This window comes from Mustela nivalis (genome assembly GCF_964662115.1).
Source record: "Mustela nivalis genome assembly, chromosome: X".
Classification (NCBI taxonomy): Eukaryota; Metazoa; Chordata; class Mammalia; order Carnivora; family Mustelidae; genus Mustela; species Mustela nivalis.
The window spans coordinates 120,460,903-120,488,589 of NC_139040.1; the positions used below are offsets into that span (position 1 = coordinate 120,460,903).

The 27,687-nt window shown below is 39.8% G+C and overlaps 1 protein-coding gene across 9 annotated transcripts in view; it reads right to left on the reverse strand.

The window, feature by feature from the left end:
* Positions 1–3,649: 3,649 nt before the first annotated feature.
* REPS2 (RALBP1 associated Eps domain containing 2) overlaps positions 3,650–27,687 on the reverse strand; it is a 232,071-nt gene continuing 208,033 nt past the window's right edge. For all 9 annotated transcript variants that reach the window (XM_082718393.1, XM_082718389.1, XM_082718391.1 and 6 more), the window contains one exon: positions 3,650–9,124. In XM_082718393.1, coding sequence (XP_082574519.1) covers positions 9,056–9,124 — 69 coding nt within the window. In that variant the 3' untranslated portion in view covers positions 3,650–9,055. The remainder of the gene's footprint in view (positions 9,125–27,687) is intronic.

Genomic DNA, 27,687 nt, shown 5'->3' on the forward strand with positions numbered 1-27,687 from the left:
GCAGAGGCAGAAGTGCACCCAGTTGAGACCTATGGGTCCAGACCTAGCCGAGAAACAGGAAGGGGAGAAAAGAGATCTGTAGTGGGGTCTGGGCACTGAGTTAGAACAGAAACACTGGCAGGACCTCCCCAGTTCCCACCTGCCACCTTCCCTCTGCCAGCAGAAGCAGAACGACACACCCATGAAGAGGGACAGGAACACTCAGTGCACTGTGAGGCTCAGAGCTGTGAACGGCCACAGCACAACCGGCAAGGGGCACCTTCCACACAGAACTCAACGTGAACAACGTCCCCTGGACATGGACTATATTCCACAAATTCTGCCCCCTTCCCACTCCGCCCCATCTTCCATACACAGACACACAAACCCCTCATGTCAATGATATTCTGCAGGGAAAGAGATGGTCCATCTATCAAACTAATTCCTAGGAAACATATTTGAGCCAGAGGTGACAAGGATAAAAACATCAGTTCCTCTACCATTACCTCTGCCTCTCACAACCTCCAGAAGGACTGAGATGCAGGCTCTCACCACACATGGGTTGAGGTTCAAGCCAATTTCATTTGCATTTCAAAGGTCCTACATCACAATTCTCTGTATCTGTATTTAATTTTCTTTGCTTTCCTTTATTTCATTCCCCAAGCATTATCATTCTTCCTCTTGGCTTTCCTTCAGCTTTGTTGCTTTGAGTAAGTCTAATCCAGGGGTGGAGGCATGCACTCTGTTCCACAGTGGTCTATCTAGGGCATGAGGCGTGCACTCTGTTCCACAGTGGTCTATCTAGGGCACCCCAAGAAACTGGGGTGCATTCTCTGTAAAAAGTTTAAAAAAAAACCCAAAACAGTAATAAAACTGACCACAAGTCAGTCTTTTATTTTCACCATGTGCTAGTGGTTCTAAACTTGTTTAGATACTGGCCAATGCTAAAATGCACCCTCCCAAATATTCTGTGGCCTATATTCAAAACAATTACTGTGGTTACTTTTGTTTATATATATATATATATATATATATATATATATATATATATATATATTACTTATATAAATATTAAATATATGTATTTATATATACATATTTACTCTATGATCGAAAGACAAATGCAGTAAGAAAATCACTTAGGCATGCCAACACCAATGCCTGCACTTCCAAAACACCTATTTGAAAAACAATATGGCAGTACTCTTTGAAGTTGGAGTATGCCACAGAGATGCTATACTTGGGAACACTTCTCCCCCAGACTCAGGGATTTTCATAATTATTAAATAAATTCAAATGAGAACTCATGTTCCAAACAAATCGTTATTTCAGCTTCATCTCCAAAGTCTTCATTTCTGCACTTTGTTAAGCCTTCTTGAAAAAGAAAGAAAGAAAGAAAAGAAAAGAAAAGAAAGAGAAAAGGGACAGATGATCCCTGCACCTCTTGGTCATCTGAGTGCCCATTATCTCCCCCAAAAAGAAAGAACTGTGGATGGAAAATGCCTCCCGTCATCCAACAGAGCTCCTGCCTAGCAGGGTTTAGTCCCTTGTGTTCTGGGCGTTGGTCCTTTGTACAAACACATGTCAGAGATGGGTAACAAATCCAATGAACAGATTTGGTTCACGTCACAAACACTGGTTTACAGTCTTCCAGTGAAGCATTTCCTTTTGAGGGGGTAGATAAAAATCGAGAGAACACAAGTCACTCCTTGAATATTAGTGAAGTGACTTCATGCATTTGTGCTTAAATCTTGAAAGAGGCCAGAATTTCGGGAGGCTTTCTGTCTTCTCATGACATGCCCTCACATCCAGCGCCCCCGTACCCACTCTTGCCACGTGCTCCCCTCCACCCTCCTCTGGCTCCTCCTTCTAGAGAAGCTTTCCGTGTTCTTATACTGCCTTGGCTTATAATGCCTTGGAGGCATTTTCCATCCACAGTTCTTTCTTTTTGGGGGAGATAATGGGCACTCAGATTGGCTTAAAGTACGCAGCTCCCTCTGCCCAGAGCACTGTCTTTTTCTTAGTTAATGCCTCTCCCTTTTTTATGACTCTTCCATGAAGCTGAATCCCCACAGTCCCAATCAGATGTCCCACCCGCACAGCCCGCATTCTTGGAGCGCACTGGCCCAGCGCCTCCTGGTGGACAATGTGCTCACTACAACTTTTCCCGCCTGAGCAGACAGCTAGACCACATTTCCCAGTCTCTGTCACAGTCACATGTTGTCACCTGAGCTCTGGGAATGAAGTATGCAAAGAAGTGATGTGCAGCATTTCTGTGAAGAGAAATTGTATCTTTTTTTTTTCTCCACACATGGGCTAAAAAGAGAAAACTCTCTAGCCCTAGAGGAAGACGAAAGCACACATGAAAGGAGTCTGGATCCCCATGTAACCACAAAGAAAATGGCGCAACTAAGAACATCCACTCTGTACTGTAGTGAGAAATACACGTCCACTGGGTCAAGCCACTCTACTCCTGGGGTTCTTTCTTACAGCCGTCAGCCTACCCTCATACATCTTAGTCACTGTCCCACACTGCACTGCAGTTCCAGCGTAGGGGTCTGTGAGCAACTCGAGGGCAGGGATCCTGTATTGTAGGTCTCACCTTGAGCTCCTGACACAGTGCTTGACGCACAGCAGAAGCACGGCAGGTATCTGTGGAGGAAGGGTCAGGAGAGGGAATGAATTCATGACTGGCCACTGGACAATGTTTGCCCTGGGAAACTTTTGATCCTTTGCTGTCAATTAACTGATCACGACCTAGGTGAGTCCATGTTGCCTCTCTGTGCCACGGCTTCTTTGGCTGTAAAATGAAGTTAGATAGAGCAGTAGTTCAGTATTAGTGGACATCAGTATCCCATGGAGGGGTTGTCATCCTGAATGCTGCCAGGCCCACTCCCAGAGTCCCGGATCCACTGTTCTTCAGTGAGAAGTTCCCCAATGATGCTGACACTGCTGGTCCAGGGACCACATTTTGGGTACCACTGGGCTAGAGGATCTCAGGTCTCTTGTATGTCCAAAGTGAGCGGCACAGTGGTCCTCACCAGTGCTTGGGAAAGATCAGGGCCAGGTGATCTCCAGTGCCCAAGCTTATGAGCCAGATCGTAGATGATTTTTTCCAGAGTTCACTTGGTATTCAGAACTACTGGGTTACTAGAAATACCCCATGTGTAGCCCACCATATGCATTCACCAAGCAGAATAAAACCCCCATATAATAGGAGATTGGTGGACTCCTAAAAGTATTCAAATTTTAAAAGTAAGAAACTCCAGCTGCCAGGTCAGATTACCTGGCTAGGCTCTCATGCCCACTCTTCCTGATCCGCCCCCCTTCATCCCTACACTCCAACTGAAGAGATGATGATGGGAGCAGTTTTGAACAAAAAGAACACTGACAAGGTGAAGCAAATTACCTGGACCCCACATTAAGTCAAGTTTTCAATTCAGTGATCTTTAAAATGCACTATGAGTTAGGCATGATCTCCCATGATCGCCCAGTGTTTACCATGTACAGATGTTGAAGGGCCCACCTCAGATCACTAGGAGGTAAAAATAATCAAACCTCGGGCTTTGATTTAATTGGGAAGACGTCCAACTCTTTTCCACGGCACCTCCACGAAATACAGAAATGCAGGCCGCAGCATATCAACACCAAGACTCCAGACGAGCCACACTTATTATCATACATTTATTTTTAACATAGCACCCCAGTTTCACATCATGTACGTTTCCCAAAGTAGGAGACTTTTAACCTATGTTCTTCACAGACTTTCCAACAAATGTGAAAAAGAGGCAGTAAGGTTAGAGTCTACAAGTTACAATCCAAATACAGGTTACCCTATATTTATTTATGTTGAAGATCAATATACATAATGTTCCTAAGGCCTAGCAAATGAGTAAGACTCTGGCTAAGTAAACTATTAACACAACTTGTTAGCACATTATGAAAAGACAGAAGGCATCAAATATATACTTTGCTGTTATTCATTTTACTGTTCAATGTACCTGTAGTGAAAAAATAAACACTTTTATTCTCAAGATTAAACTAGACCATCAGCTCATTCTCTCTCCTGGCCCACTGCAATGAAGACTATAATGGCCCTTCTTGCCTCTGGCTTTCTTGAACATCATATTTGCGGTGAAGACAAAAAGAATGGCAGTGCTAAAGAAAAAGGTACACCCGGTTCCCAAGATAGGTACAGGTGAAGTCCTCATACAAGTTGACTTCAGATGAAACAAAAACAACAAATCTCAGCCGATTCAATTGCCGTATGATGGGGTACTTGCATCAACTGCGCCGTTCTGAGGGCAGAGCTTTGTGAAGGACATTTAGGACCCAGTCCTGTTGTCCAACAGAGTACTTAAGTAGGACGGAACTGGTCCCTGACTTTCCCTAATAGAGCCCTCAAATTCCAATACAAGCCCCCTTGTAAGTCCCTTGTCCTCTGGTCTTCAGAGTCTCAAACCCATTTTCTCCAACTTCCCACAGCCATGAACTTAGCTTAGAGCAAGACAGGAGAACTCACCAAACACACACACAAATAAAGGTTTTCCCATTGTTAAGAATGGAGCAAGGCTTCTGTAACTAGGACGAGTCCTCCCAGTTGAAACCCTGACTTTATCATCATGTAGGTTAGCAAATGTAGACAATTAACTATCTAAGCCTAAAAGCAACTGTGTACTTGGCATCTCCTGTTCACATCAACAGACTGGCTGTTTCAGGGAACACCTGTAAGGCAACCTCTGAACGCCTGTTGCTGAGGGAGACAGCAGCTCTTAGGCTCTGTGCTACTTTTCAAGTCTGGTCCTCCATGCCTGGTCTTACAGTTCCTCTTGGGAGGGTCACAAAATCAGATGCACTTCTCGTTGTAAACAAGCAACGTGGGTGGCTCGCAGAGTTAAGACTCACAGGCCAGTTGCCATCAGTGACCGAGCTGTTGGCATTGGTGGGCAGTAGCCTTCGGCCTGTGCTGACAGGGGAGGTGCCACCTCAGAACTCCAGAAACCCAAATCCCCACTTCTTCTAGTAATGTAAACCATGCTAAGTCATGGATGCAAAAAAAAAAAAGAACATAACAAAACACCCATCACGAAAGTGTAAATTCAAGAGATCCTTCGAAATCAGAGTTTTCAAAGAATGCAACAGAATAAGCCAGTTGGAAAGAGAAACCGAAGTCGCTGGTGTTCTATTTATTTAACAAGTGGAGAAAAAGACTTTCCTTCTTCAAACTGATATTACATTTTGTTCAAAATGTTTAAACCATGAACTACTAAGTCTTAGTCAATAATACGGGAATATCTGGTTGCTATGATGTTTGGAATTCTTTTTTTATACTTTCAAAATTACATTCCTTTGGTGAGGTCTAGTCAGGAGGTGTGATTGTAGTTTGTGCTGAAAAAATTTTTTAGCTGTAAGGTGTTATACTGTAACTGAGATCTTTCCGACTACTGCTTAGAAGAAGATATTTGCAAATGCCTGTCTTAATTGCAAGAAAAACATCCATTCCAGATGATTTTTTATTGATCTTTCAAGTACACCTCTATTATTACCATGGTTGAGAGATCATTTAAGAAATAGACAAATTATCATTTATAAAGAGACTATAGAATCAAGTCACATATGAAGAGAAGAATGCTTTATGACAGTTCAGACACTGATAGGAAATCAAAGAAAAATGCATGTTTTTGATTACTCCCCCTAAAATATGCTGAAATCGAACATTTGCAACCCACATAACTAAAGACATATCGAAGAAAACTGTAACTTACTACATATTGAGTTCATTTCCATCGCAGTAGTCTATTTTAAAAACAAACTCCCATAAGGAATATAGGAATGGAATCCATTCAAAGCAACAGCTGTCAAAAGTTCTGCCAAAAAACTTGGAGTAATTTATTGCATCATGAAAGGTGAGGTGTTCAGAAGAACAAACAGTTCAATCATATTCTTCCCTTCAGATTTTATTTTTTGCTTCAATCCAAGAGAAATATCTAGATCTAAAACTCACTGAAACATGTTTTCACACTTGAAGACTTACTAAGTAAATAAAATTCAATATGGTAAATAGAAGGAAGCCTTCTTGTCTATTTTTAGTACTGCTAGAGGCTAGAGGATGGGACTTAGAATCTGTAGCATTAGCTGGCATTCTAACTCTGCCACTACTTATCTTTCTACAGATTCTTAGGCTAGAAAATGTAGTGTCTCATGGTCTTGGTTTCCCCACAAGCAAACTGCAGAAGACAGGTACAAGTCCTCTCAGCTCTGCCATCCTATTCTCCAAGGAGAGTAAAATGGGCCTAGCTTCCAGCTAAGATGTCTCCCCTCCCAATCAGGCCCAAAGCACTTCTCCAACATTCATGAAGCAGTTAGGTCTTTCCAACTAAAGCAAGTCCAAATGTCTGCCTTGATTACAACACGCACCTCCATTCCAAATATCTACCTCTCGGTTTTACTTCATGTCTGCTGGACAAGGAGAGGGCAAAAGCAACACACCACTTACAAGAGACAATGAGGCACCCCATCAGCCCACTATCAATTCCTACTGTGCTTTCATCCTTGGGACGACAGGACCCCTCTGAAGGAAGAACACTGAACAACAATCTTATTAAACCCCCACGGATGGGAGCAACATCGACATTGTGTCCATTGAATTCTACCCAACAAGCAGATCTAATTTTGGAGAAGTTCTGTAGAAGAGGTATAATGGTGATTTCAAGAACACAGCCTTCCTATACACCACAGCGAAGGCTCACAGAAACATTAACAGGAGTTATAATCCTAAATTAGAAGTGCACATTCTGAGAAAACAGAGACATGGAAGAAGTGCACTGGTCAGGTAGTAATAATAGTGTGCATTTGTTTGTTTTAAATCCACTTCTAAGCAACTAGTATACTGCGGTCACCACTAAGTGCAGTCAGAGGTCATTGACATTGATGTATGCTTTAATGCAATGCTCATCTTAAAATATTGGTGAGACTATGCAACTCATGGAACTTGAATTATCCAATGTGAGTTTGTTCCTTTAGCAAAAACCAAGCTGGCTAAACAAAAGCCCACCTCCTAATTTCTCTCACTCTGGCACTGATTTGATGGGGGAAAAAAACAGCACTATTTTTTTTAAATGTATACTAAAGACTAATATTCCTGAGTTCGTATGCCTCCTTACTGGACACACAGTGCTATCCCGAGGGAGTGCATCGGTATGGAAGACGAGGAGACAGAGTGCACACGATCTTTCCTGAGTGGAATGTAACAAAAGCTAAGCATGCTATGGAATGTCTGCAGCAAGGACACTGCTGATAAAAATAGCTTTAGCCCCTAGATCTCAGGACACGGGAAAAGAGGTTACCTCGAAAGTCTGCACCGCCCATTCATAATCTTAGGAAGCATTTAAAATGGCTCCAAACTCCTCCCAAGGGATAGAAAAAACAACCAAAAGGGAAGGAAAGGGGGACTAGAGAAACGGTTCAAACTCTGGGATTTTCAAAATCAAATCAATTCAAAAATCTTTTCATATGCACAGAAGAGAATCAACAATTTGTTTTTCTTCGGGAAAACAACATCTGCTTGAGCCTTTCTCTTCTACCATTAAGCTATTGATAAAGCTTGCAAATAAAATAAGGGAGCATTAAATAAACACCTCCTTATTCTAAAAGCTGTCAACTCTACGGCAACCGAAGGCTTAATCCCTTATCCTAAACCACCTCAAAAAGGACCCCAGGCACACCCCACACCTCTACTCTAAGAATGGGTAAATTAGCAAAATGCACAAGAGAGGGCATTTCTTGTAATCAGTCTCTCAAAGTGATGTGAGAGTGGGCGTGCCCGGATCCCTGTGGGGTCACTCACTTCCCACTTTCACCTTGGGCTTTCAGGAGGAGTGGGTGACCAAAACTTCTACAGCATACTGGCTTCTGTGATTTGAGCTCACGGTCTTACATCACATACACTGGAGACAGCTGGGCTCTGCTAGTCGGTGCATAAACCAATCACTTCCCAAGGTACACTTCACAGAGAACAAACAGTTGTATATCCAGAGTGAAGGTCAGTCTTCTTTCATTATTCCTTCATACTCAATACAATCACAATCCGCGTTAAAATAACAAAGACAAAAATAACTACCAGAGTTGTTGGATTGCTGGTAACCACTATTTCCCCTTCTCCTCCAGGGTGGGTACCTGGGTTCAAGCAACAAATATTGATCAGTCCAAACAGTCTCTTCAGCCTTTCACATCTGATGTGTGGTCTCCAAAATCATGCATTCACAGACATGGTATCCCATGCAGGATAAAAGTAGAAATTTGACAACTATTTATTTAATTTGATCAGGTGAGGCGCTTAAAGCAGACTGCTCTTGCCCAAAAATTGACATGAAAGGACTGAGTTCTATGAGTTGATGGCCTAGCTGGGCCAAGGTAAATAGATCTTTGACAAAACTTCCACTTTACAGAGGTGCAAAGATCCAATAAATCTCTGCCATTCAACAGAAAACAATAGTTATGTATTATTTATAGCTAGATACAATGTCAAAATGGCACTAGAGAAGCAATTTTTGGCATATGGTGACAGAGGGCACAGTGCCTGTCTAAATCTGATGTTCTTGTTTTAGTTTTCACTTTTATTATCATCATGCCAAAGACTAGCCAGTTGGAATCCCAATTATTCAGGAAACCAACCTACTGTATTTGATATACATACAAAAATAAAACAAGCATCCTGAAGGTATTGATGTTTTATACAAATCATAAATTCTTTAAATAAATAATGCTCTACTTGTTTTTAATTGCTAGAAGATTGGTTTTTGGTAAGGAGCAACATCTAACAACTTGAGGAAGTACTTAAGAATGGGAGATAAATCCCACTGAAATTACAGTTTCAAGTGTGATCATCAGTTGTATTTTTTCCACCAGAGTAAAACGTGTAAGTGAAGTACAAGAGAAAAGGAAATATGGATTATATTCCACGGCTTGCAGTTTTTCACCCAGTCTTGGACATCTCTATGACAAGTAGTTGGGTTGAAATATTCAAAGGAAATATCTTGGCAGAAAAAGTCACCCACTGTTACTTGAATCTTGGGGGTTACAACACAGTGACTGGACGCAGTTGTTCCAACTGATTTTCCAATGCAATCCGTTCTTGATGAACCTCCTGATTTGTACAAAACAGAGAGAAGAAAACAAAAAAGCAAAGGGGTCATTTCCTGGGTTCATCCCTAATTCATCAGATATTAAAAAGACACTTGTAGGTGAACCCACAAACACTGAACTACTACACGACTCTAGGACAAGCTGACTAGAAGGCATTGGATTTACAATTGGTGACTAGACAGAGGCGGCTTCACAATTTGTCATCTCGCAGCTCCTCTCTGAAGATGAGGAAATGAAACTGACTGACACCACCCCAGCCTCAATCTCACTGGCGGTTTTAACAGGATCACTGGCTGGCAGAAGTCGATGTTAAAAATCAAAAGACAGACACTGGGAGAGAGCAGAAAAGCAAAAGCAGAATGCTAATAGTGAGAGGTGAGCCAGCAGGGCTCAATTTCTAGCTGCGATCTCTCATTTCTAGTCCAGTACCACACCCTGGCGGGTCTGAGGGATGAGCAAATGCACTGACCATCCTTCTGCCAAAATACCATCTTGGCTCCTGCACAAAATACAGCTGAAGGTGTGACTGCATGGCTAAAGGCAGGGAGAAAGAAAAACAGGATCAGCCATCTGCTCTTTGGGAATTAAGCTTTCGGTCCTAAAAGAAACTTATTGGTAGGAAGACGGGGAGACAGTTAAAGACATTCGGAAGTAGAATCAGTTAAGATGGGAACGAACTCTAGGAAGGCTCGATTCTGAGATGCCCAGGAAGAATCAGCTTGCTAACCGTCCCACCAGAATTCAAAAGGCATTTATTCACCCCCTCCTACCCAGCTGTCCAAGAGTCTTTGATTAACTGTCTGCTATGAGCCAGATTCTGCTCTAGGTGTGATGGTACCAGCAAAGAACAAAATTGATCAGACCAACGCCCTCATAGGCTTTATACTCAAATGGCTAGAGAAAGACAATAAAGAATGACATACTTTCAAAAGGAGATAAATATGATGAGGTAATAGAGGAATCTGGAAGACAGGTAGAGCAGCTAGTCAGGGAAGGCTTCTCAGAGGTGATGCTATCTGAGCAGAGATTAGAATGAATGGAGGGGTGAGCCATATGAAGACATGGGGGAAGGATATTCAGGGAGACAAAACGGCAACTACAAAAGCCCCAAGGGAGGGAACAAGCTTGGTGTGTTGGATACCAGAAAGGCCTGTGTCACCAGAGAAGGAGCCAGGAAGACACTGGTAGGAGCTGAAGTCTGAGAGTTAGGCAAGGATCTTATGGAAACAGTCAGGAATGTGGACGCCATTCACAATACAGGGGGATAGCTTTGTGGGTTTTGAATCAGGGAATGGATGTGGCTTAATTTGGAATTCAAAATGTTTCACTCAGCAGAATCTCCTCCAGTCCCATCCACGTTGATGCAAAAGTTGGGTATTCATCCTTTCTGATGGAGGCATCATACTCCATTGTATATATGGGCCACATCTTCTTTATTCATTCGTCTGTTGGACATGTGGGCTCTTTCCACAGTTTGGCAACTGTGGCCATTGCTGCTATTCAATTATCATATGGTTTCACTTGTGGAACATAAGGAATAAAATGGAGGACATTAGGAGAAGTAAAGGAAAAGTGAATTGGGACAAATCAGAGGGGGAGACAAACCATGAGAGACTGCAGACTCTGAGAAACAGACTGAGGGCTTTAGAGGGGTGGGGGTGGAGGGTTGGGTGAGCCCAGTGATGTGTATTAAGGAGGGCACGGATTGCCTGGAGCACTGGGTGTTATACATAAACAATGAATCTTGGAACACTGCATCAAAACCTAATGATGTATTTTATGGTGACTAACACAATAAAATTTTTTTTTAATTAAAAATGTTCACTCTGGGGACGCCTGGGTGGCTCAGTGGGTTAAGCGGCTGCCGTCAGCTCAGGACATGATCCCAGCGTCCTGGGATCGAGTCCCCTTTGGGCTCCTTGCTCAGCGGGGAGCCTGCTTCTCCCTCTGCCTGTGCCTGCCACTCTGTCTGCCTGTGCTCACTCTCTCTCTCTCTCTCTCTCTCTGGCAAATAAATAAATAAAATCTTAATTAAAAAAATAAAAATAAAAATGTTCACTCTGGCTACTGTGTAGACAGTGGATTGTAGAGCAGGGCAAGAGTGCAGGCAGGGAGGAGTTACAGGGTTACTGCATGGACCCAGGTGAGAAATGACTTTGATCAGGGTAGCAGCCACAAAGATGGAGAGAACTGGATGAATTCTGGATATATTTTGAATTTAGAATGGACAGGACCTGCTGATGAAGGTCCCATTTCCCTCATACAGATCAAGTACAGATGTAGGAAAGAAAGAAGGTGATTTGGGATCTACACAAGTGGGTGGTCAGTAAGTGGTACCGAGAACAAGAATAGATGAGAAATAGGCATTTCAAAGAAACGGTTGGGAATGAAATGTCTGAGGTGTGTATTAGATACATTAAGAGGAAATGGCGAGTAAGCAGTTATAATTGTATGTCCAAAGACCAGAGGTAAGAGAAGTAGAGTTTGAGACAGAAATTGAGGATCACCAGACTATGGGTGATCGTCAAAGTGCTGAGACTGTGTATCATCTAGCAAAAAAATATAGACAGAAGTTGCAGGTGAAAGATAGAACTGAACACACACGGCATACTCAGTCCCAACTAGAACTCCACTAAAACAACAGAAAAAAAAAATTGTTGTTGTTTTTAAAGTCACAAACACAAAAGAACAAGACAAACACAAGGAAAGAAGTGATACCAATACAATTTGCAAGCAGGAAGGCAAACTGATGACTTAAATAAATGACTCAGCAAATCCAAGCAAAATAAATGTGGGCATTCTACCAGTTGTTACGCTGCTGCATGGTGGGGTCTGTCCATAAAGTGACCCAAATACTCCTTTGTTCAAGGGTCCTGCATCACTTGAGCTAGAACATTTTCCCTCATACAGATCAAGTATAGAAAACTAAACCTAAGCTAAGCTTGGGGACAAAACAAGAACCCACCTGATTTTACAGAGAAGAGTCTCTGAAAGAGTCAAGCTGGCAGTGCCAGATTCCTACGTAAGTGGAAGTGGAAGAGGGGAGGAGGATGGCTAGAGTGTGTTGGCTGAAAGTTTAGCTTCATAAGCAATTAGTTCCCCAGCTTCTTCCTGCTACTAGGACAGAATACTGAAGAGTTATTCCTTGAAAAGGTAAAACACAGAGCCTCTTGATTAGCAGTACAGAGATACAGTTGAGGATGAGACACTGGACTGGAACTAAGGAGATTAAATAAATATTCTAGATACTGAGACCCACAGCCCTCTCTCTCCACTGAGCCAGATCTTTCCCCCCATGTAGGAGATAAGGAAAAAAAATCTCTCTGGAAATTCTATCAGATTAAAAAGAAAGCACCAATGATACTGCCTTGAAAGGATCCCCAACTATACAGCCCAACCAGACTGTTGGAGGCCGAAGCTCAAAGCTGACAAGCCCCATAACATGCTATGCCCGCCCAGTGAGCACCTGCATCCTTCTCCTAAACATAAGCAAAGGACCATCAGATAGTGAAGGGAAACATCTAATAAGAAATACATAACAGGAAAATAGAAAAGTTTTCAGGAAGAAGAAAAATACTACCAGTAATAAAAGATATTACAACAAAGAAATGAGAATAGGATACCTATCAGAGAACAAAAAATGAACTCTTGGTTATTAAATAACCGTCTGAAAACTTAAAATTAACTAGGTCTTCAGAAATGGACAAAAAGACAAAAATAAAGAAGGACTGAAAACAGGAGAGAAAATATGAAAACATTAGAGAACCAACAAGCTAAGAGTTTCTACATCTGAAAAATATCAGCAAGCGAGAACAGAGAAAATGGGCAGGGGAGTGGGGGTGGGTGGGTGAGGAAGAAACATGGAGAAAACAACAATAATGAAAACCAAGAAAACCCTCAGAACTGAAGAATATGGGTTTCCAAATTAAAAGGGCTTACCAAGAAGAGAGAACAGTATATGAAAATTATCTATACCAAAGCAAAGTAAGAGGGGAGAAAAACAATAAAACACAAAACAAAAACAAGTTTACCTACAAAGATTCATAAAACAGAATGAAGTTTGACATTTTAAAAAATCATCTATTATATGGTAAGACTGACTTTTTTAGTGCATAGTTCTGTAAATGTCAACACACGTATGCATTTGTATAACCGCCACCACAAAGAGGGGACGTCACAGTTCCTACAACCAAAAAGCTCCCTGGTACAACTCACTGATCTACAAACCTTCACCTTCATGCACAACCTCTGGCAACTACCAGTCTGTATCCCAGAACTGTAGTTTTCTCTTTTTAAGAATGTCAAATAAAAGGGATCAAAAAGTATAAAACCTTTCAACCCTGGCTTGCCTCACTCAGTGTAACGTCTTTGAGTTTCGTCCAAGTTATGTGTATCACTGCTTTTATTGCTGAGTGCTATTTCATTGTGTGAATGAACCACACTTAACCTATTCATCCTTTGAAGCACATCTGGGCTGTTTCCAGGTTTTGGCCATCACATAAAACTGTTACGAACATTCACGTACGGATTTTTGACTGAACGCAAGGTTTCATTTCACTGATGGATACCCAGGAGTAGGACTACTGGGTCACATGGTCAGTGTATCTACAACTTCCTAAGAAACTGTCAAATGACTTTTCAGAGAGGGGTAGCATTTTTCAGTCCCATCAGTGCATGAGAGTCCCAGTTGCCAGCACTTGGTGTTGTCATTATTTTCTGTCTTAGCAATTCTAATGCGTGTGTAGTGGTACACGATCACAGTTTTAATTTGCGTTTCCCTATGGCTAATGATGCTGAGTATCTTCTCACATGTTTATCTGCCATCCTTATATCCTCTTTGGTGAAGTGCCTGTTCAAGTCCTTCGCCCATTTTTAAGTTGAGTTTTTGGAGTTTTGAGAGTTCTTAAGTTTGGAGAGCTCTTTATATAATCTGGATACAAGTCCTTTGTCAAATATGTGAGTTGCAAATATTTTTTCCCATTCTGTAGCTTGTCTCTTAATTCTCCTGACAGTATTTAAGGCAGAGCAAAATTTTTAATTTTGATGAAGTACAATTTAATTTTTCTGTTCTAGGTTATGCTTCTGGCATCATTTCTAACACCAGGTCATGCGCATTTTTTCCAATCTTTTCTTCTAAAAGTTTTATACTTTTATGTTTTACGTTTGCATCTATGACCCACTTCAAGTTAATCTTTGTATACGACTGAGGTTTTGATCAAGGTTCATTTTTTTTCACATATGGAAGACCCATTCTTAAAAAACAATGGTTGAATTAGTTGATGTTGCATCTTTGTCAAAGATGGGATGGCTATATTCATGCACTCTCCTTCACAACCCTCTATCCTACTCCACTGATCTATACATCAATCCCTCCCCCCAAGCTCATACTGTTTTGATTACTGAAGCCTGATACTAAAGTGAATCCTCCAACTTGGTTCTTCTTTTCCAAATGTTTTAACTATCCAAGTTCCTTGGCCCTTACACAAAAATTGTAAGATTAGCTGATCTATACCTACTAGGCCTGCTGGCACTGTGAAATTGGCATTGTAGTGAATCTATAGATCACTTTAGAGAAAAATAACATCACTACTATGTTAAGTCTTTCAATGCACGAAAAGCCAATGTGTCTCTCCATTTATTTAGGTCTTGGATTTCTTTTAGCAGCACTTTATAGTTGTTTTCAATGTTCACAACCTAAGTGTTTGGATGAATTTATACCCAAGTAATTCATCTGGAGGAAGAGGGTGGCAAGATACTGTAATGGCAGTGGTTTTCATATTTCTATTATCAGTTGTTCATTACTTACAGAAAGAATATGATTGGCTTTTATGTGTTGACCTTATATTCTATAACCTTCACCAGCTCAATGAGACAATGAAAATTTAAAAACCAATTCAATTTGCAATAGTGTCATGAAAAATTAGGAATAAATTTAGCAAGACACATGTAATACATGTATACTCAGACTAGTAAGAGAAATCTCACAAGATATAAATAATTAGAAAGATGTACTCTACTAGCAGACTGGGAGATGCAACACAGTTGAGATTTTCATCCTCCTTAATATGATCTGTAGTTTCAAACAAACCCAATCATAATCGTAGCAAGCTATTTTGTAGCAAACGACACATTGATTCTAAAATTTATGTGAAGCAAAGGCCCAGAACATCCAAAGGAATCTTGAAAAAGAGCATGTTGAAAAATTTATACCACCGGATTTTCTTACTATAAAGTAACAGTAATCAAGATTGTGTGGTACTGGTGTAAGAATCAGCAAATAGATTAATGGAACAGAGTAAGAACCCAGGGGTGCTTGGGTGGCTCAGCCAGTTAAACATCTGACTCTTTGTCTTCGGCTCAGGTCATGATATTAGGATTGTGAGATTGAGCCCCATGTCCAGTTTCATGCTCATTGTGGAGTCTGCTTGAGATTCTCTCTCTTCCTCTTCCTCTGCCCCTCCCACCACTGGCGTGTTTGCTCTCTCTCAAAAAAAAAAAAAAAAAAATACCAGAAATAAATCTAAACTTATATGGTCATTAGACTTTTGACAAGGGGACCAAAGTAATCCAAGGAGGAAAAGAAACTCTTTTCAACAAAGAAGATAGACCGCGGGGGGAGGGGCCAGCTCCCGGCAAGCGGCGGAGCAACAGAGCACAAAATCAGGACTTTTAAAAGTCTGTTCCACTGAGGGACATCGCTCCAGAGGCTAAACCGGGGTGAAGCCCACGCGGGGTCAGCGTGGCCTCAGGTCCCACAGGGTCACAGAAGGATCGGGGGTGTCTTAGTGTCACAGAGCTTGCAGATATTAGAACGGGTAAGCCGGCTACAAAGACAGAGCCGAGGAGTGAGCTCCCAGCTCGGGGTTACCTTGAACTGGTCACAGCCTCGGTGAGCTCAGAGCGCGGACAGAGACCACGGAGATGGGAGTAATTGGGCACTGTTCTCTGAGGGCGCACTGAGGAGTGGGGGCCGGGCCCTGGGCTCCTCCTGGCCGGAGACCCAGAGGCCGCCATTTTCATTCCCATCCTCCGGAAGTCTATGGAAAGAGCTCAGGGAACAAAAGCTCCCGAAAGCAAACCCAAGCGGATTACTCAGCCCGGCCCCTGTTAAGGGTGGTGCAATTCCGCCTGGGGCAAAGACACTTGAGAATCACTACAACAGGCTCCTCCCCTAGAAGATCAACAAGAAATCCAGCCAGGACCAAGTTCACCTACCAAGGAGTGCAGTTTCAATACCAAGGAGAGCAGCAGAATTCCAGAGGAGGAGAAAGCAAAGCACAGAACTCATGGCTTTCTCCCCATGATTCTTTAGTCTTATACTTAATTTTTTTCTTTTTCAATTTTTTTTCTTCTGCTAAATTTTTTTTAATTTTACCCTTTTATTTTTTAACATTTTTAACTAGTTTATCTAATATATATATTTTATCTTTTTTATACTTTTTCTTTATTCGTTTTCTTTTTTTAATTGTTTTTGTTCTTTTTTTTTTTTTTTCTTTCTGAACCTCTCTTTATCCCCTTTCTCCCCCCTCACGATTTGGGATCTCTTCTGATTTGGTTAAAGCATATTTTCCTGGGGTCATTGCCACCCATTTAATATTTTACTTGCTCCTTCATATACTCTTATCTGGACAAAATGACAAGGCAGAAAAATTCACCACAAAAAAAAAAAAAAAGAATAAGAGGCAGTACCGAAGGCTAGGGATGTAATCAATACAGACATTAGTAATATGTCAGATCTAGAGTTCAGAATGACGATTCTCAAGGTTCTAGCCGGGCTCAAAAAAGGCATGGATGATATTAGAGAAACCCTCTCGGGAGATATAAAAGCCCTTTCTGGAGAAATAAAAGAACTAAAATCTAACCAAGTTGAAATAAAAAAAGCTATTAAGGAGGTGCAATAAAAAATGGAGGCTCTCACTGCTAGGATAAATGAGGCAGAAGAATGAATTAGCGATATAGAAGACCAAATGACAGAGAATAAAGAAGCTGAGCAAAAGAGGGACAAACAGCTACTAGACCATGAGGGGAGAATTCGAGAGATAAGTGACACCATAAGATGAAACAACATTAGAATAATTGGGATTCCAGAAGAAGAAGAAAGAGAGATGGGAGCAGAAGGTATACTGGAGAGAATTATTGGAGAGAATTTCCCCAATATGGCAAAGGGAACAAGCATCAAAATCCAGGAGGTGCAGAGAAACCCCCTCAAAATCAGTAAGAATAGGCCCACACCCCATCACCTAATAGTAAAATTTACAAGTCTTAGTGACAAAGAGAAAATCTTGAAAGCAGCCCGGGAAAAGAAGTCTGTAACATACAATGGTATAAATATTAGATTGGCAGCAGACTTATCCACAGAGACGTGGCAGGCCAGAAAGAGCTGGCATGATATATTCAGAGCACTAAACAAGAAAAAAATGCAGCTAAGAATACGATATCAAGCTAGGCTATCACTGAAAATAGAAGGAGAGATTAAAAGCTTCCAGGACAAACAAAAACTGAAAGAATTTGCAAACACCAAACGGCTCTACAGGAAATATTGAAAGGGGTCCTCTAAGCAAAGAGAGAGCCTAAAAGTAGTAGATCAGAAAGGAACAGAGACAATATACAGTAACAGTCACCTTACAGGCAATACAATGGCACTAAATTCATATCTCTCAATAGTTACCCTGAATGTTAATGGGATCAATGCCCCAATCAAAAGACACAGGGTATCAGAACGGATAAAAAACCAAAAGCCATCTATATGTTGCCTACAAGAAACTCATTTTAAACCTGAAGACACCTCCAGATTTAAAGTGAGGGGGTGGAAAAGAATTTACCATGCTAATGGACATCAGAAGAAAGCAGGAGTGGCAATCCTTATATCAGATCAATTACATTTTAAGCCAAAGACTATAATAAGAGATGAGGAAGGACACTATATCATACTCAAAGGGTCTGTCCAACAAGAAGATCTAACAATTTTAAATATCTATGCCCTCAACGTGAGAGCAGCCAACTATATAAACCAATTCATAACAAAATCAAAGAAACACATCAACAATAATACAATAATAGTAGGGGACTTTAACACTTACCTCACTGAAATGGACAGATCATCGAAGCAAAAAGATCAACAAGGAAATGAAGGCCTTAAATGACACACTGGACCAGATGGACATCACAGATATATTCAGAACATTTCATCCCAAAGCAACAGAATACACATTCTTCTCTGGTGCACAAGGAACATTCTCCAGAATAGATCACAACCTTGGTCCTAAATCAGGTCTCAACTGGTATCAAAAGATTGGGATCATGCCCTGCATATTTTCAGACCACAATGCTCTGAAGCTAGAACTCAATCACAAGAGGAAATTTGGAAAGAACCCAAATACATGGAGACTAAACAGCATCCTTCTAAAGAATGAATGGGTCAACCAAAAAATTAAAGAAGAATTGAAAAAATTCATGGAAACAAATGATAATGAAAACACAATGGTTCAAAATCTGTGGGACACAACAAAGGCAGTCCTGAGAGGAAAATATATAGCGGTACAAGCCTTTCTCAAGAAACAAGAAAGGTCTCAGGTACATAACCTAACCCTACACCTAAAGGAGCTGGATAAAGAACAAGAAAGAAACCCTAAACCCAGCAGGAGAAGAGAAATCATAAAGATCAGAGCAGAAATCAATGAAATAAAAACCAAAAAAACAATAGAACAAATCAACGAAATTAGGTGCTGATTCCTTGAAAGAATTAATAAGATTGATAAACCCCTGGCCCGACTTATCAAAAAGAAAAGAGAAAGGACCCAAATAAATAAAATCATGAATGAAAGAGGAGAGATCACAACTAACACCAAAGAAATACAAACAATTATAAGAACATACTATGAGCAACACTACGCCGACAAATTCGTCAATCTGGAAGAAATGGATGCATTCCTAGAGACATATAAACTACCACAACTGAACCAGGAAGAAATAGAAAGCCTTAACAGACCCAAAACCAGTAAGGAGATTGAAACAGTCATTAAAAATCTCCAAACAAACAAAAGCCCAGGGCCAGACAGCTTCCCAGGGGAATTCTACCAAACATTTAAAGAAGAACTAATTCCTATTCTCCTGAAACTGTTCCAAAAAATAGAAATGGAAGGAAAACTTCCAAACTCATTTTATGAGGCCAGCATCACCTTGATCCCAAAACCAGACAAGGATCCCATCAAAAAAAGAGTACAGACCAATATCCTTGATGAACACAGATGTGAAAATTCTCACCAAAATACTAGCCAATAGGATTCAACAGTACATTAAAAGGATCATTCACCACGACCACGTGGGATTTATTCCAGGGCTGCAAGGTTGGTTCAACATCTGCAAATCAATCAATGTGATACAACACATTAATAAAAGAAAGAACAAGAACCATATGATACTCTCAATAGATGCATTTGACAAAGTACAGCATCCCTTCCTGATCAAAACTCTTCAAAGTGTAGGGATAGAGGGCACATACCTCAATATCATCAAAGCCATCTATGAAAAACCCACCGCAAATATCATTCTCAATGGAGAAAAACTGAAAGCTTTTCCGCTAAGGTCAGGAACACAGCAGGGAGGTCCATTATCACCACTGCTATTCAACATAGTACTAGAAGTCCTAGCCTCAGCAATCAGACAACAAAAGGAAATTAAAGGCATCCAAATCGGCAAAGGAGAAGTCAAACTATCATACTTCGCAGATGATATGATACTATATGTGGAAAACTAAAAAGACTCCACTCCAAAACTGCTAGAACTTGTACAGGAATTCAGTAAAGTGTCAGGATATAAAATCAATGCACAGAAATCAGTTGCATTTCTCTACACCAACAACAAGACAGAAGAAAGAGTAATTAAGGAGTCAACCCCATTTACAATTGCACCCAAAACCATAAGATACCTAGGAATAAACCTAGCCAAAGAGGCAAAGAATCTATATTCAGAAAACTATAAAGTACTCATGAAAGAAATTGAGGAAGACACAAAGAAATGGAAAAATGTTCCATGCTCCTGGATTGGAAGAATAAATATTGTGAAAATGTCTATGCTACCTAAAGCAATCTACACATTTAATGCAATTCCTATAAAAGTACCATCCATCTTTTTCAAAGAAATGGAACAAATAATCCAAATATTATATGGAACCAGAAAAGACCTTGAATAGCCAAAGGAATATTGAAAAAGAAAGCCAAAGTTGTGTCATCACAATTCCGGACTTCAAGCTCTATTACAAAGCTGTCATCATCAAGACAGCATGGTACTGGCACAAAAACAGACACATAGACCAATGGAACAGAATAGAGAGCCCAGAAATAGACCCTCAACTCTATGGTCAACTAATCTTTGAAAAAGCAGGAAAGAATGTCCAATGGAAAAAAGACCTCTTCAATAAATGGTGTTGGGAAAATTGGACAGCCACATGCAGAAAAATGAAATTGGACCGCTTCCTTACACCACACACGAAAATAGACTCAAAATGGATGAAGGACCTCAATGTGAGAAAGGAATCCATCAAAATCCTTGAGAAGAACACAGGCAGCAACCTCTTCGACCTCAGCCACAGCAACATATTCCTAGGAACATCGCCAAAGGCAAGGGAAGCAAGGGCAAAAATTAACTATTGGGATTTCATCAAGATCAAAAGCTTTTGCACAGCAAAGGAAACAGTTAACAAAACCAAAAGACAACAGACAGAATGGGAAAAGATATTTGCAAACGACATATCAGATAAAGGGCTAGTGTCCAAAATCTATAAAGAACTTAGCAAACTCAACACCCAAAGAACAAATAATCCAATCAAGAAATGGGCAGAAGACATGTACAGACATTTCTGCAAAGAAGACATCCAGATGGCCAACAGACACATGAAAAAGTGCTCCATATCACTCGGCATCAGGGAAATACAAATCCAAAACCACAAGGAGATATCACCTCACACCAGTCAGAATGGCTAAAATCAACAAGTCAGAAAATGACAGATGCTGGTGAGGATGCGGAGAAAGGGGAACCCTTCTACACTGTTGGTGGGAATGCAAGCTGGTGCAACCACTCTGGAAAACAGCATGGAGGTTCCTCAAAATGTTGAAAATAGAACTGCACTATGACCCAGCAATTGCACTACTGGGTATTTACCCTAAAGATACAAACGTAGTGATCCGAAGGGGCACGTGCACCTGAATGTTTATAGCAGCAATGTCGACAATAGCCAAACTATGGAAAGAACCTAGATGTCCAACAACAGATGAATGGATAAAGAAGATGTGGTATATATACACAACGGAATACTATGCAGCCATCAAAAGAAATGCAATCTTGCCATTTGCAATGACGTGGATGGAACTAGAGGGTATCATGCTTAGCGAAATAAGTCAAGCGGAGAAAGACAGCTATCATATGATCTCCCTGATATAAGGAAGTGGAGATGCAACATGGGGGTTAAGGGGGTAGGAGAAGAATAAATTAAACAAGTTGGTATTGGGAGGGAGACAAACCATAAGTGACTCTTAATCTCACAAATCAAACTGAGGGTTGCTGGGGGGAGGGGGGCTGGGAGAAGGGGGGTAGGGTTATGGACATTGGGGAGGGTATGTGCTATGGTGAGTGCTGTGAAGTGTGTAAACCTGGCGATTCACAGACCTGTACCCCTGGGGATAAAAATATATTACATGTTTATAAAAAATAAAAAATTTAAATAAATATTGGCTGAGAACTTCCCAAAACTGGGGAGAGATATAGATCCAAGTTCATAAAGCTCATAAGGATCACCAGTCAGAGACCCTCTTCAAGATTCATTATAGTAAAACTGCCAAAAATCAAAGACTGATCATCTTAAAAGCATCAAGAGAAAAGAAGTCTGTAACTTACAAGTGAACCCCTAAAGATCTCTCAGAAGATTTCTCAGCAAGCACCTAGAGACAGGCCAGGATAGAGTGGCATAATATATTCAAAGTGCTAAAAGAAAAAAAAGTGCCAACCAAGAACACACTATTTGGCAAAGTAATCCTTCAGAAATGAAGAAGGATTAAACACTTTCCCAGAAAAACACAAGCTGAGTGGGTTCATTAACATTAGACCAGCCTTGCCAAGAAAGGCGGAAAGGAGTTCTTTAAGCTGAAATGAAAGGATGTTAATCAGCAACTTGAAAAAATAAAAAAATACAACATATTGGTAAATATAATTATATAGTAAGATTCAGAATACTCTAATACTTTAATATGTTGGGGTGTTAATCACTTAACTCTATTACAAGGTAAAAGGACAAGAGAATTAAAAATACCTATAGCTATCTGCAAATCAATCAATGTGATACATCACACATTATCAAGAGGAAGGATTAAAAACCCTATGACTGGGACGCCTGGGTGGCTCAGTTGGTTAAGCAGCTGCCTTCGGCTCAGGTCATGGTCCCAGCGTCCTGGGATCGAGTCCCACATCGGGCTCCTTGCTCCACAGGGAGCCTGCTTCTCCCTCTGATTCTGCCTTCCACTCTGTCTGCATATGCTCGCTCTCGCTCGCTCTCTCTCTGACAAATAAATAAATAAAATCTTTAAAAAAAAAACCCTATGACTATCTCAAAAGATGCAAAAATCACATCTGACAAAGTACAACATTTATTCATAATAAAGACTCTCAACAAAGTGGGTTTAGAGATAATATACCTTAACATAATAAAGGCCATCTAATGAAAAACCCACAGCTAACATCATACTGAATGGTGAAAAACCAAAAGCATTACCTCTAAGATCAGGAATAAGATGAGGATGTCTACTCTTCCCTCACTACTTTTATTCAACATAGTACTGGAAATCCTAGTGGCAGCAATCAGACAAGAAAAAGAAATAAAAGGCATCTAAACCAGTAACAATAAAGTAAAACTACCACTATTTGCAGATGAGGGCACCAGGCACAGAAGACCCTAAAGACAGCACCAACAAAACATCAGAATAAGTGAATTCAGTGAAGTTGCAGAATATAAACTTAATATACAGAAACCTCTTCCATTTCTAAATACTAATAATGAAGTAGCAGAAAGAATAATTAAGAAAATAATCCCATTGTCATTTGCATCAGAAAGAATATGTAAGAATAAAATTAACCAAGGAGGTGAAAGACCTATATGCTAAACACCATAAGACACTGATGAAAGAAACTGAAGATGACAAAAACAAATGGAAAAATATTCCATGCTCATGGATTGGGGGAACAAACATTGTTAAAATGTCCATACTACCCAAAGCAATCTACAGATTCAAGGCAATCACTATCAAAATATCAACAGGATTTTTCATAGAACTAGAACAAAGAATCCTAAATTTCACATGGAACCACAAAAGACCTCATATAGCCAAAGCAAACTTGGGAAAGAAGAACAAAGCTGGAGGTATCACAATCCCAAATTTCAAGATATACTATAAAACTGTAGTAATCAAAACAGTATGGTACTGACACAAAAAGAGACACATAAATCAACAGAACAGAAGAGAGCCTAGAATTAAACCCAAAGTTATAAGGTTAATTAATGGGGTGCCTGGGTGGCTCAGTGAATTTAAGCCTCTGCCTTCAGCTTAGGTCATGATCCCATGACCCTGGGATCAAGCCCCGCATCGGGCTCTCTGCTCAGCAGGGAGCCTGCTTCCTCTTCTTTCTCTCTGCCTGCCTCTCTGCCTACTTGTGATCTCTGTCAATTAAATAAATAGAATATTTTTTAAAAATAAGGTTAATTAATTTATGACAAAGGAGGCCATACTATCCAATGGGAAAAAGACAGTCTCTTCAATAAATGGTGTTGGGAAAATTGGACAGCTACATGCCACAGAATGAAATTGGAATACTTTCTTACACTATACACAAAAATAAATTCAAAGTGGATTAAGACTAAATGTGAGACCTAAAACCATGAAACTTCTAAAAGAAAACAATAATCTTTTAGATACTAGCCTTAGCAACATTTATGGATATGTCTCCTTAGGAAAGAGAAAAAATACACAAATAAACTAAAAGGACTATACCAAAATAAAAAGCTTTTGCACAGCAAAGAAAACCATCAACAAAAAGGCAACCTACTCAATAAGGGAAGATATTCACAAATGATTTATCTGATGAGGGATTAATATTCAAAATATATAAAGAACTTATACAACTCAACACCAAAACAAAACAAAACCCAATCAATTAAAAAATGGGCAGAGAACCTAAATAGGCATTTCAAGTTTCATTATAATAATGAAGACATACAAAGAAGGCATGCAAATGATCACCAGACACAAGAAAAGATGTTCAACATCACTAGTTATTGGAGTCAAAATCACAATGAGATATCACCTCACACCTGTCACAACAGTTATTATCAAAAAGATAAGAAATAACAAATGCTGGTGAGGATATGAAGAAAAGGAACCCTCACACACTGTTAGTGGGAATGTAAACTGGTGCAGCCACTATAGAAAACAGTATAAAGTTTCCTCAAAAAAAGGAAAAAATAGAACCACCATATGATCCAGTAATTTTAATACTCAGTGTTTATCCAAAGAAAATAAAAAACACTAATTTGTAAAGATTTAGGCACCCCTATGTTTACTGCAGCATTATTTAAAACAGCCAAGATACAGAAGCAACCCATACAGAAGCAACCCAAGTTTCTATCAATAGATGAAAGGGTAAAAAAATGTGATACACACACACACACACACACACACACACGCCCACACAAATAGGAATATTACTCAGCCATAAAAAAGAATGAAATCCTACCATTTGCAACAACATGGATGGACCTAGAAGGTACAATGCTAAGTGAAATATGTTGATAGAGAATGACAAATACCATATGATTTCACTTATACATGGAATTTGAAAAATAAAACAAATGAACAAACAAAAAAAACCAGACTCTTAAATACAAAGAACAAACTGGTGGATGCTAGAGAAGAGTTGAGTGGAAGGATGGGCAAAAAAGATGAAGTGGATTAAGAGGTACAAAATTCCAGTTATAAAATAAATAATGGAGATGAAAAGCACAGCATAGGGAATATAGTTGATAATATTATAATAACACCGTATGGTGACAGGTGGTGACTACACTTGTGTTAGTGAGCACTGAGTAATCCATAGAATCGCAGGATCACTATTTTATACACCTGAAACTAATATAACATTGTATGTCAACTATACTTCAATAAAAAATAAATAAATAAAAAGCAAATCAGTACCAGATAGGAAAGCAGAGTGCCAAAGGTGCTGGAGACTTGGTATTATGCCCTCTCTGCTCTGTCACATGGTAGCTAAGTGACCATGGGCCAGTCACACAGATTTCAAGGGCCTTGCTATGCCTGTCTGTTGAAGGGGGGTTTCTAAGTTCCCTTAAAGCTCTGAAATTTTATGACTTAGAATCCTAAAAACCAAGAACATAAAACATTAATAGGCACAACACTGGAGCGGCTAGCATCCAGTTAATACCTTGAGGGGAAAGAGTGAGATAATAACTTTTAAAGGATTATTAAATTGTATTAAAGGAATTAATAAAATTAAGGCAATAAAATTATTTTACAAAAGCAGCTACAGCTACAATAATTTGCTAATGGATACACAATATAAAAAGGTAAAATGTGACATCAAAAACAAAAATGGGGGGAGTAAAAGGGTAGGATTATTATATGCAATCAAAGTTAAGTTATCAGCATAAAACAGACAGTTATAGCTATGTTTTATATAAACCTCACAGTAACCACAAAGCAAAAACCTACAGTAAATTCACAAAAAGGCAAAAAAGATAAAGAGAAGACAAAGCATACTACTACACAAAACTGATTCACAAAAGAAGGCAGTGAGTGAGGAAGAAAGGAACAAAGGAACTACAAAACAGCCAGAAAACAGTAAGATGACATTAGTTAAGTCCTCACCTATCAATAATTACTTTAAATGTAATGAACTATATTCTCCAGCCAAAATGGCATAAAATGTCTAAAAACAAGACACAACTATATGTTGTCTACAAGAGGCTCACTTCAGCTTCAGGGTCACACACATGGCTCAAAGTGAAGGGATAAAAAAGGGTAATTCATGCAAATGAAAACCAAGAGAGCAGGGTAGCTATATTTAACTCAGAAAAAATAGACATTCAGCCAGAAACTGTAACAAGAGGCAAAGAAGGTCATTATATAGTGTTAAAATAGTTAATTCATCAAGAAAATATAACAGCTGTAAATATGTATGTAACCAACATCAGAGCACCAAAATACATTAAGCAAATAACAGATCTGAAGGGAGAAATCAATGAATATATCATCCAGACAGAAAATCAATAAGGAAATGTTGAACTTGCGCTATACTTTAGACCAAATGGACCTAAGAGACAGAAAGAACATTCCATCCAACAGCAGCAGAATATATATTCTTGAATACACATGGAACACTCTCCAGGATTTATCACAATACGTCACAAAACAAGCCCTAAGAAACTTTAAAAGACTGAAATCAAACCAAATCATCTTTTCCAAACAGTGTTATGAAAGTAGAAATCAACTAATACGAAGAAAGCTGAAAAATTCACAAATATGTGGAAATTAACACACTCCTGAACAACCAATAGGCCAAAGAAGAAATTAAAAACTATCTTGAAATAAATGAAAATGGAAACACAATATACCAAAACAAATGACCAACAGGTATGTAAAAAGATGCCCAATCTCCAAGGAAATGTAATCACCAAGGAAATGTAAATCAAAACCACAATGAGGGGCACCGGCTGGCTCAGCGGGAGAGCATGCAACTCTTGATCTCAGGGCTGTGAGTTTAAGCCCCACATTGGGTGTGACACCTACTTTAAAAAAACACACACACACTACAATGCAGTATCACTTCACATCTGGCTATTATCAAAAAGGTAAGAGATAAGTGTTGCCAAAAATGTGGAGAAAAGGGAATCCCTGTGCCCTGTTGGTAGGGAGGTAAGTTGGTGCAGGCACCATGGAAAATAACATGGAGGAAAAAAAAAACTACCAAATGATCCACCAATCCCACTTCTAGGTATCCAAATGAAATAAAAATCAGCATCTCAAAGGAATATCTGCACTCCCACGTTCACTGCAGTATTATTTACAACAGCCAAGCCAAGGCAACATTAGTATCTGTCTACAGATGAATGAATAAAGACGGAGTACATACATACAATGGTGTACTATTCAGCCATAAGGAAGAAGGAAATCAGAAATCCTATCATTTGTGACACGGATAGACCTTGTGGGAACTATGCCAAGGGAAATAAGTCAGACAAAGAAAGGCAAATACTGCGCGATATCACCTGTGTGTGGAAGTAAAAAAGCCAAATTCACAGAAACAGAAAGTAGAATGGAAGTTGCCAGGGGCTGGACGGGAAATGGAGAGATATTAACCAAGGGTGCAAAGTTCCAGTTATAAGATGATTAACTTCTAGGGATCTAATGTACAACACGGTGACTACAGTTGGCAATACTGTATGACATACTTGAAAGTTGCCAAGAGAGTAAATCTTAAATGTTCTCACTACATAAAAGAATTGAT